General features: G+C 36.1%; 1 protein-coding gene across 1 annotated transcript; it reads right to left on the minus strand.

The window, feature by feature from the left end:
- Positions 1-479: 479 nt before the first annotated feature.
- LOC115431871 (transmembrane protease serine 2-like) lies at positions 480-12,341 on the minus strand. The gene is made up of 13 exons (XM_030152546.1): positions 12,327-12,341; positions 11,407-11,560; positions 10,604-10,696; positions 10,369-10,482; positions 8,161-8,290; positions 7,970-8,080; positions 7,827-7,870; positions 7,103-7,265; positions 6,820-6,992; positions 5,665-5,766; positions 5,332-5,462; positions 2,741-2,893; positions 480-1,868 (listed from the first exon to the last, which is right to left on the minus strand). Exons 1-13 carry the CDS (start codon positions 12,339-12,341, stop codon positions 1,851-1,853), a joined length of 1,401 nt encoding a protein of 466 aa, XP_030008406.1. The 3' UTR covers positions 480-1,850.
- Between the last annotated feature and the right edge of the window lie 299 nt (positions 12,342-12,640).

The following is a 12,640-nucleotide window of genomic DNA, read 5'->3' on the forward strand; positions in this document are numbered from 1 at the left end:
TACTCCCAATGTACTTGTGGTTTTCAGAGAATTCTCAAAGTTTAGGCTTGTTCTCTAGGACTATGTGGGGATATTCTGGGAAATGTAGGACATCACTAAAATAACTCACAAGAGTGAACCAAACTACAAAGTATTACACTCCTCATGGATACTAAACATCATACAACAGTAGGAAAATTATCTAAGGGTGGAATTTTTTCCCTTTAGACAAACAGATGACAGGGTGGGGAGGATATACAGGGGTTGGACAAAATAATGGAAACACCTAACATTGTGGCATCATAGAAGGTGTTTCCATTATTTTGTCCAACCCCTGTAAATGGTATATGTTAAGTCGGAAGAGGAGTGACTACCAAACAACAGTTAATATTACTGATATAAATGTCAAGACAAACTGTATATTAATTCTGATGGGCTAGTGACACCCAAAATGTGCCCTTGTGGTTAACCAAATGTTGCCCAGAGTTTTTGTTTTTGTCCTGAAGTAGAAATATAAATGTCTGATGCCAACTCTGATTATAGACGAAATTCTGCCATGGATTGACGTTAGTCCCTGTGTATGTCAAAGGGGAAAAGCTGCTCAATCAATCACTGTACATATGAAGAATGTCACGCACATGTTTACAGTGCCTGTAGTGGCTTTAAGTCTCAGTTCACTACAAAGACCTATTGATTTACATCATCGATAGGATGATAGGATGCTTTGCACTTTGTTACTGAACTGGATCAATAGTTTAATATACTGTAAGTCTAAATATCAATGTTGGGGTTAAGATGGCTAAAAAGCACAAGGTGTACACTTTGTTGTTTAAATGTAGAATTACTAATTCACTGTACATCCAACTTTTTATTGAAATTTCTTTCTTATGTGATTGCATTATTATTTAAAATTGTTGCTTTTTAAATGCAGTTGACACTGTATACTTAAACGTGCATATTGATGCTGCATATTTTGTATAAATCAAACACTAAATTACACACCAAAGGATTTATTTTAAAGCTGAAACATCAGAAATACATGCACCAAATGGGTGTTTGTGCCCTAGAGTTTGTTTTTTTTAAATAAAACTGTCAAAGTAGTTCGCAATGCAAGATTATCAGTTGACATTTTATTGTCTTTTGATACCAGTTACATCTTTATGTGACGTACTGCACAATCAAACTACATTTGATGTCTAATTCTATGTACAAAGTATCCTACATCCTACACTAATATGTCACCGTTTACCAAAATCTGCAGTTTGAAAATTGTTTATCGGTACACTTGAACTTGTGAATGTTCACTTATTTAAAAAGTGTAGTTTTTCTATGCCAAACTTGTATTTGGGCTGTAAATAATAAATGAGAATTTGTAACCAGATTAAAGTTATGAATCACTTGGAGTTAATAAATATTTCTTGCTGCTCAGGACTAAAACATGCTTTGGGAGTAATTGGATCAAGTGTGATATGGTTTGTGAGTGACATCTTGTGTTGAGACATGGTATCCTCACCTAATGCCTCAAACATCATTATATTACAGTATTTCCTTCTGTACAGTCGATATTTAATCATGTTTATTATACATGCTAATTCAGACACTGTTTTACATTGACATGAAAACTAAAAGTAAAAGGATGTTTCAAGCTTATTTATTATAATTCAACCAAAACCACATCCTACATCTACCCAGTACAGTTCTGCAGTAAAAAGTGACACAAATGATGAAAACGTTGCAGTGATATGCAAGAGCCATTGTAGAAATACAGATTGCATTGATACATATAAATAAATATTTTAAAATTACTGTACACATTTTTACAGAAAACTGTAAACACAAACCTTTGACATAGTTCATGTTTAACCATGCAATCAGCCATCTTGATGCTTCTGTGAAGAAAAAATATTGGTGATAATTATGGAAAATTTATTTAAGATATGAATTACACAAATATATTTTGTACTTCAGTTCATGCCATAAGTCTTTTTCCTAAACCACATAGTACAACATTATGCTACATGTAATTTGAGTCTTTAACAGTAATGAGAATAACAATAATGAAAACACCCAAACTAATTATTATTACCCACTCATGTCAAAAAGTGAAGATGTTAAACGGAAACAGCGGTTCATTTAAAATTAAAAAAAAAAAGAAAAAAAAGCCACATACCAATAATTATATGTGGTTTTGCTGTCCTGTGCACTTTTACAGACTTTATTCTTACAGTGAGGGAACTCCACTCCATCAGTTATTCAATAATTTAATGAATAAATGTTTATGAACTAAACAATGGAACCACATTTGCAGATTAATACATTCAGTTCACTATCAAGATAAGATAAGTACAGGAAAGACAGGCTGAAAATATACACTTGTGATACAACAAATATGAAGAGAAAAAGAAAAAAAGAAAAGATGTTTAAGTGTTTTATTGGATTCTTGTCTGTTTTTATTTCTACTCATAGTTTTCTGTGAGGATGGTGTTCTTATGAATGTGGTGCTAAATACCCTTTACTTTATAACATGGAATGTACCACATGGGGAGGGGGGGGGGTTAAAGGGTTGTGTTGTTGGATTTTGTTTATATATGACAAATTTAGTTTGAGTAGGAGGCATATAAAGCTATTGGCATGTGTTCTATGTACACTGAGGAAGAAACTACAAAACAAAACAAGCAGAGCTCTGAACCAGGCTCCTGGAGTATTGTGCTCACTTCGGATCTCTAAAGACCTCCTGGCCCACTTTCTGAGGTCCACCTACCTTCATCTGCTGGTAGATCCAGTCCATGAAATATGTGATGTTACCATAAACACCAGGTTTGCTCTGCTCAGTGCAACTTCGTCCCCAAATACTGTCCCCTACAAGCCACCATAATCCATCTGTCAGGGACACCAGAGGCCCGCCGCTGTCAGTCTGAAGAGAATGTGTTGGTAAAAAACACTGTGAGGTTGTATGAAGCATATATTCACCTACAGTATATTATGAGAAAAATACACTGCATTGAATAATCATTTTACTTCTCTTCCACCTTAATTGGAAAGGTTGCATACACAGGTAAATATTGTTAATTTCTCATTTTTATCTGTTTGGCATTAGATGTTTTCTGCTTAAATACTCAGCTTTTCATCTTTGTTCACAAATGGCTTTAGATTTCCACATCTCACGCCATGGCAAATCATGATTGGCATTAAAATTTTTGTGATGCCATAAATCCTGCTGATAAACCCCATTAAATTCAGATTTTTCGGTGAGAGTGTGAGAAAAACCCCAAAGTATCAAATTCCGCACAGTAAAAATGAAAGATCACACTGTAACACTTTTTACCCCGCCCCCTAAAGGAGAGGAAAGGGGTGTTGTTTTTGGTTCGGTTTGTTTGTTTCTTTGTTTGTTAACACTTTAGCAGCAAAACTATTGGTTGAATTCATACCAAATTGGGTTCATAGATTGCCAGTGACCCAGAATACAGGGTGGGGAAGCAAAATTTACAATGAACATTTAGTTGTTTTTTCTCAGCAGGCACTACATCAATTGTTTTGAAACCAAACATATATTGATGTCATAATCATACCTAACACTATTATCCATACCTTTTCAGAAACTTTTGCCCATATGAGTAATCAGGAAAGCAAACGTCAAAGAGTGTGTGATTTGCTGAATGCACTCGCCACACCAAAGGAGATTTCAAAAATAGTTGGAGTGTCCATAAAGACTGTTTAGAATGTAAAGAAGAGAATGACTATGAGCAAAACTATTACGAGAAAGTCTGGAAGTGGAGGAAGCAACAAAAAACGTACCAAAGCTTTTATTAAAGCTCTCAAATCCAACATCCTAAAGGATCCAACCAAATCCATGAGAAAAATGGCAACTGAACTTGAGGTAGACAACAAGACTGTTAGAAATGCAGTAAAATATGATTTGAAGTTAAAATCTTACACAAGAACACCAAAACACTTGTTGACAACAGCTATGAAGGAAAAGAGATTGGAAAGGTGCAAGAAAATTATTACATGGTTCAAGAAAAAGTCCTCCATTGTAACGATCTTTTCAGATGAAAACATCTTCACTGTCGATGCTGTTCTGAACCGCAGAAATGACAGATTTATCGCAAAATCTCCTTTGGTGTGACCAGTGCATTCAGCAAATCACACACTCTTTGACGTTTGCTTTCCTGATTACTCATATGGGCAAAAGTTTCTGAAAAGGTATGGATAATAGTGTTAGGTATGATTATGACATCAATATATGTTTGGTTTCAAAACAATTGACATAGTGCCTGCTGAGAAAAAACAACTAAATGTTCATTGTAAATTTTGCTTCCCCACCCTGTAGATGTCATTACATTTTGGGAAAGGTAGGTCAAAGTTCAATTTTTTTTGTCTGAATTTTTAAAATCTTTTTTTTCCTATTTACTTACAATGGGCAAAATTTCAATTTGCTATAAAGACATCAATTTAAAATGCTGTAGAGACATAGAGATTAATTTTAGACATCACTCTGCAAAAAAAATCAAAATGATAGCTTGTTTTTGAAATTTTTTGTTACATTTTTAAAACTTTTTCTTTTCCCATTTACTTACAATGGGCAAAATTTCAAATGTCTACAAAAACATCCATTTTGTTTCAATTTATTTCCAACTTGGCACATATATAATTTTTATATTTAACAAATATTGAATATGGATGAACGAGTTGATAATGCCAAAATGCCAGACACCACTTTTTGATGTAATGTTTTTTTTTTTAGCGCAGAGAGACAGAAACAATCACCGTACATTGATTTTAAGTCACTTTTGTTGACTTTTAAAGGCACAAAAGATAATGAATCCAAACCAAGGTTGTGTTTTCAATGGCTGCACAGTTACATTATATGATTCACAATCTCCTCATTGTTTCAGTTTCCTCTCAACTTGACTTAAGGAATGTTTTGTTGCAAAAAAAAAATTGCTGTTTATTTTAAGCTGTTACCATGTACAGAATATAGTGCAGGTTTTGTTTGATTGTGCCTGAAAGCAAATTATATGAGAGCATAAAAATGCTTTGGATACTGGAACCGAAGCTGTTTTCTTGTCACTGCTTCTTTTGTGCGAGAAAAACACTAACAGTAAAAGAAGATGCTGCTCATTATAAAGGTCATTTGTTGCTGATAATGTAACAGCTCAGTCTTTATGAACATGGTTTTATGGCAGTGGCCGGGGTGGGATTGTATTTAAAGAATGTATTTACACTCAGATAGACCCTGGAGACACAGCAGACTAATGTGTGTGCAGACGCGCTAAACAAAAACCAGCCTTGTTCTTTAAAATGTGTGCACACAATGGTTGTAGTATGTAAAAGTTAGAATGTGTGTCTTACACGGCATATGTCGGCCTCTGTCTCCTCCGCACAGACCATGTCTTGTGTTATCCTGCCGTCGTAGGCAGTGGATCTGTTGCACTCGGATGCATCTATAAGAGAAACCTCAGCCTCCACCAAGTGCAGAGAGTCTGGGGGAGGAAATAATACTTACAACTTATTTCTAAAAATGTATTTCAGTCCTAAATTCTACTCTCTAGATTAGTATTCAGTGTTTGCAACTCTTATAAGTAAATAGTAAAAGCAATGTGTGGATTAGAAAATGTATGACTTGGTTTCCCCTTGTGGTCCAATTAAAAATCACAAAGTAAATATTGAGCTGAACTGTCTCACCTTCAGTTATGTTTTGAACAAAGTGTGTTGTCCAGCACTTCTGACCAGCAGTGAAGTTTAGTCCAACACTTGGGAGACACACCGGTCTAACAGTACCAGAGGCTATTGAAGAAAACAAAACCACAAATATAATAACTGTTTAAAATGGATCATTCCATTAAATTATGTCATTCTATTGAATATCTTGACAAAGGCTCATACTTGTATTTTCTACTTGGGATATAAGTAAAATGGTGTATCTTTTCAGTACTTTCAGTTTTTTGTTTATGATGAGCTCTATGTGTACACACTGACTTTTTTGGGATTTTTAAAAAAAAATATTTTTCTTTTTAGGATTTTTCATGTTTAAGATCTGGAAACTTGTCAAAGGGCATCAAAGTCGACTTGGATACACTACCTGGCCAAAAAGATGTCACATGCAATATTTTGTTGGTGCATCTTTGGATTTGATTATGAAACAGTTTATGCAACAAAATGCTTGTGGTATGTTACCCAAAAAAATGGCACAGCATTTACTCCTGTCCATTTCTGTCTCTTTCTTTTTTTTTGATTGGTGATGGGAGAGTTAGACTTGTTGGGTTCAGGTCTGGACTCTGTTGTGGCCAACGATTTGACTCTAATGAATCCTGTCATTGTCATCTTGTAAAATACACGTGTCATCAAAGGAAAAAATCCACTGATGTCCTGGTTGTTCAGTATATTCAGGTTCAGCCGATGAACCTAGACCTGACCAACCCCAGATCATACACTGCCCCCACAGGCTTGTACTGCAGGCACTAGGCATCATGGGTAATCACTACATCCATCTCTCTTCCCACCCTGATGCACCCAGTTGTCTAACACAGGGTCAGTCTGGACTCATCAGACCACATGACCTTTTATAGTGAAACACAGTCCAATCTGTATCCTCTCTATCAAACTGAAACTGAAATGAGAAGCTACTCACTGCATCAGCTAGAGTTAAAGAACTCGTTACAGATGAAACATTATAGTAATGATCCAACAGAAGGATCTGAACTATTTGCTCAGTTGAATCTGAGGACTTTCTCTTTTGGTTGGGTACTGTATTATGAAATAGGATCTGCTGCTTTTCTTTTGGTAAAACCTTTATATTCTTTGGAGCAGGCCTGTGTTTGAACATGTGTCTATAATCACCTGTGATGTCCAGAGGGTTCAAGAGCCTCATCAAAGCGATGTCATTCCTGTGAGTGTGTGTATTGTAGTCTTCATGGGCTATAATGCGGCTCACAGAGTAAGCAGGGTTAAACAGAGTGTCTAAATCACCGACTATCCCGGCATACACGACCCAGTTTCCAGGACTGGAGTCCCTGCAGAGGAGAGATACAGCAGCTGACAGCAGTGTGGCTGGAACAGAGCTGCTCCAGGCTACAACGCACCACAAACACTGCTTTATAAGCAGCAGCAGATGTGCACTCACCTGACCACACAGTGTGCTGCTGTGACGATCCAGTAGGGGGAGATGATGGCTCCTCCACAGCGGTGGGAGCCGTCGACCTGCAGGCTGACCTGCCAGGGCCAGGACCCGGGGGCTGCCTGCTGGGCTCCAAGGGCCCTGCTGGAGTTCAGCCCACTGCCACAGTCTGTGGAACACACTGCTGTCAAACGCACTGCAAGACTGGTCATTACAGAGGAGTTCACAGCGTGGCGTGGTGGCATTTTCAAGTGTCTGAGTGAGTGTGGGAAGTCTACAGTAAAGTAACTACATCTAACTGAAATGAAGGTAAAAACTACAGCTTTTAAAACCATAAATACTGAATAGATTTAAAAGAAAATGACAATACATTGCAAGTAAATTCAGCTTTACTTTCATTTTTCACCTGGATTTGCACATTATAATATTTTATAAACAAGGGCTTTGTAAATCATATTTAATGTCAGACTTCCTCTCCTCCTGCCTCTGACCCTTTCTATAATCTAGGCTAGCACTAAAACTAAACTACATATAAACTCAAACTAGCCAAATTAAAAAAATAAAAAAAATCTGACTTACTTATACAATGAAATGACAATAGAAAATGAAAAGAATTAATTCAAATACCAAATTGAAAAGTGAAATAAAGTAAAATCAAAGTAATGGATGTTTTAAACTCATAATAACTTTAATGACACTAACCACTGGTGTATAATGTACCATAACATACCAGTGCAACGCAAGGTCACCACACTGTTGTTGGGACAGGTATTGCTGAAAATGGAGTAAAAATGAAGTTTAGAATCATTAAACCAAAAGGATGATTTATTTTTACTTGACATTTGGTCGGTTCATAATTCCACGTGCACTAACCTGAGGACAAGCTGTTTTAGTATAGAGGCTTCTGTGTTGAAGTCAGATTTTACTGTTAAGAATCCAGCATCAGGATCCGTCTGCTGCTGGTCTGACTCAAAATATGTGTTCCTGTCAAACATGATGAAAAGCCCAAGGCTTTAGAAACTCATTTAAACATATGTACACGTTCTGAAACACTTGCATCTTACTTGCTGTATCCAATCTGCTGACAGCTCGCTCTGCCCTGTACGTCTGTCCAACCCTGAGCACAGACAGTCCTCCAGGTTTTACTCTGAGTCGAGTAGATCTGGAGCAGGAAACTAGAACCGTGGAGTCGCACTGCACACAAACACAAACACACAAAGAATGACTTGATTGGTGAAAAGAGGGTGAAGGGGGAGAGTGGTGCTGATCAATTTGGAGTTTAAAGATGGAGAACTATTTTAAATATAAATGAGAAAAATCTGAAGCCTGTCAGTCATCTTAAATATTTACATATCTGATGCAACCCGATAAAAAATAGCATTAAAATAACATCATGTTCTGTACCTGTGGGAATAATCAAGGACACTCTCCAATTACATAATATGTTTGCATTGTTTGTGTGGAAATGAACATTTATCATTTAATGTTTAAATGTGGAATCTTTAACATGTTTGTTTGTAAACACTTGTTATAGCTTTTATACACAGGAATAATACACTATAGTCTATAACAGGGGTGTCAGAGATATGGTACATGGGCTGAAACCAGCCCACGAAAGGGTCCAATCTGGGCCATGGGGTGAATTTGTGAAATGCAAATATTAGACTGAAGATATTAACAATCAATGATGTCAAAATCAGTTTATTTCAGGGGATACATGCAGACCAATTTGATCTCAAGTGGGTTAGCCTAGTAATGTAGTATCCTAATAATCAAATAATGACAACTCCATTTTTTTGTCTTTGGTTTAGTGTAAAAAAATAAATAAATTACATGAAAATGTTTAAATGTACAAACTATCCTTTTACAAAAAACTAAAAAATACAAATAACATGAACAAATATGAACAACATTAAATGTCTTAAGAGAAGTAAATGCAGTTTTAATAATATTGTTAAACAACACTGTTACTAAATGTTTTGTGCCTTTGTAGATCCACTGTGAAGTTGTACTGCACATGTGTAAATGATAAACTGAGACTTGATATTAATAAAACTGCACTTTTTTATATATAAATTTCAGGTTGTTCATGTTATTTACATTTATCTAAAGCAAGGGTGTCAAACTCATTTTAGTTCAGGGGCCACATTCAGTCTAATGTGATCTAAAGTGGGCCGGACCAGTAAAATAATATAAATAATAGGGTAAGAACTTATAAATAATGTCAACTCTAAAGTTTTTTCTCTGTTTTTGAGTGAAAAGGTCAAATTCTGTAATGAAAATGTTTTCATCTATGAACCGTACTTGAACATAACATGAACAAATATGAACAACGTGAAAATTCTTAAGAAAAATAAGTGCAATTTTAACAATATTACGTCTCAGTTTATCATTTATACATGTGAATCACAGCTTACAGATCACAGTGGATCTACAAATACATAAAACATTTAGTAAGAGACAGAATATTGGTACGATTCCACATACTTCTCTTTAGAAATGTCAGTTTATTCACATTTTTTGCAAAAGACTAGTCCATAAATGTAAACATTTTTGTGTAATTTTACTTTTCTTTTTACACTACGACAAAGAGAAAAATTTGTTGTTTTCATTATTTCTAGGTTATTATGATAGTATTTTACTGGTCTGACCCACTTGAGATTGAATTGACCTAAAATAATTCGAACATCCTTGAATGTTAATATCATCAGTGTAATTTCTGCCTTTCACAAATTCATCACAGGGGCCAAATTGGACCCTTTGGCAGGCCGGTTTTGGCCCCCAGGCCGCATGTTTGACACCTGTGATCTAAAGGATATTTTGTAGATGTAAACATTGTCATAACGTAATTTTACTTTTTTACTGTTATTATTTTACTGGTCTGGCCCATATTTGGCTGAATGTGACGCCTGAACAAAAATGAGCTTGACGGCCCTGGTCTATAACATGCCTTTACTCAGTTTTACCACAACAAATCATGAGCATGTATGTCGAACATGACCCTGAGCAGTACTTATAGGCCTCAATGTGTTCAAGAAATGTAGTACGGGAAAAGAGACAGCATGTTACAGCAAGAAAAAAAGTTGCTGCGTTGTGTTGGTACAAAAAAAACACAGGAGTTCACACGCGTACTGACTTATGTTTTTCTTTTTGTTTTTATTCATGTGCGCTTCACTCTTTTACAAATATATGACTGTCTAAACAGAATTACAGAATTCAGGATCTCCTGTTGGTTTTTATCCAGATCTTTGGCCCTGGATGAGGCTAATTACCACAGTTGGCTTCATCCTGGCCTCCTCTACAGTCCGACACCCCGTCACACCACTGGGACTCCCACACACAACTCCCATCACCACACTGCAATCCGTGCACACAGGATGAGGAAACTGGGACACCACAGAGACAAAAAGCAGGACGTGAGTGTGAATCTAACTGGAAATATTTGTAGTTGAAACTTTGTCATTGTGAGTTATTGCAGAGAGCAGGAGGGATGGGCCGTGCACTCACAGTAGTAGCCCAGGAGGACTCCAGTTACCAGCAGGAGGAGCAGCAGGCAGATCACAGCAGCTACAGTGAACTTCACACATCTGTGCTTTACATCTGACAGGACAAAGCACACATAAATCAAATGTTCAGTGTGTTTAGTCTGCACCGGTCAGAGCTGACGATTACACTGTAATAATATTTTCAGCAAAAGGGCACAGTGTCTTTAACCCATAGAGTCCAAAACAGCCACAGGTGACACAAAGCATCTACAAAACTGTGTAATACCTGCTGATCCATTAATCATATCAATACATGTAAATAATTGGTGTAAAATGCAGTTTGTCATCTTTTCATGGTCATCAGATATGATCCATTTGGATGTTCAGAGGCTCCGTAATGAACATGGAAACACCATCATCTTCAATAATATTGATTCACCACTAAAACCAACGCAGTTTGATAAATGACAGTAGATGGAGACACATGTTTTTACATTCATTTAGCAATATCTTTGCTGAAAGAGTAACTTTTTCCTCATTTTTATCTGTTTTGATATAATTAACTTTGAATTTACTCTGAGTTTTCATGAACATCTACATGATCTGTGAACTAAATATAGGAAAATACATGATTTACACCAAAAAATGCAAAATAGAGGATAATATTAATTAAAAAAATCGTGATAAATCAGTTAAGAAAGGTAAAAATAGAGAAAAATTCATTTAGGAACTGCCATAAAAGTAGCACAGGGTCTTTATAGGACAATATGTTAAAAAAACAAAACAAAACAAAACAACAACAATATGACAAGGAGGCTGCAGGACCTTTGCGTTTGGTGATGGAGTCTGTGATCTCAGGTGGGGGCGGGGGCTCTGGCTTTGGGGCCAGATGGTGAACATACTGGGGTCTGACATCTGAACGGCTGGGTGGTCTTCGCTCAAAGTCCTCATGTATCAAATGAGGGCTGAAGTTCACGTACTGTTGGTCAGACATAAGGAATAACATGACGTTTTAATGATAATTAAAGTCAAGCTTTTCTAATACAAAGAAAAGTGAGAAAACACATATAACTGCAATTTACAAGCACCATGTGTAAACATTATGTAGACCCATATATGTTTACACAGTGGTTCCATGACATTTAAGGTCCAGTCATAGAATTTCCATGACAGTTAACAAATGTTACAAAGTCAACAGTCAATATTGCATGAAAATTAAAATGCAGCTGTCAATCTCGATTTCCAAATGTCATGTCAATTGCCACTGTTATGTTCCTATTATTTTAAATCCTCTATGTGCTACTTTCCAAGGAATGTAAAATAGGTAAAGAATTACATAAACTGCAGTGTTTTTATCCAAATAATGACATCAAATCCATCCCAGTCTCCACAGGCTTAAGGAAAAGCCTGAGATCAACACTACTCATAACATTCTGATGGAATTCAGGGTAAAAATTGTGATTATTTTTTTAAAGAAATATTGAATGTTAAATTAGTTATGTTGCATTTCATTTTTGCATCACAAAAAAAATCCATTCTATAATTATAATGCAATTCATTTCATTTACGTCTTGGATTTGAAACCCATCTCTATGAGTTCTCCAAACATTTTCACCTAAATTTTTGACTTTTCCAGAACTGGAAAAATTAAGCTTTAAAATTCCAAACCTAAGAACTTTTGGAAAACTTCCGTATTTATCACAAAACTCTTTCCATGCACAAATAAACTCAAGAATTAAACTTACCGGATTGGTGGCCATCTTCTCTTCAACCAAAATATCTCAGATTACAATGGAAATATCTTCTAAAATAATCGGAACATTAATCTTGTGCTCCACCCTTTAGAAATGTTCACCTCGATAAGTTGGTATTTTCACAGCTCTACTCTGGTAGGTTTCTGTCACATCTGCACAGCTCTGCTTTCTCTGACGTCTCACCCACCATTGATCAAATAACGACTTTTTAAGATGTTCTGAGAGGCCACTCCTCACACTTTGCGCTTTCCCTCTTGAGCACACAACAATCACAATAAAGGCCAAATATAAACATCTCGTATGTG

This window comes from Sphaeramia orbicularis, chromosome 13 (genome assembly GCF_902148855.1).
Source record: "Sphaeramia orbicularis chromosome 13, fSphaOr1.1, whole genome shotgun sequence".
Classification (NCBI taxonomy): Eukaryota; Metazoa; Chordata; class Actinopteri; order Kurtiformes; family Apogonidae; genus Sphaeramia; species Sphaeramia orbicularis.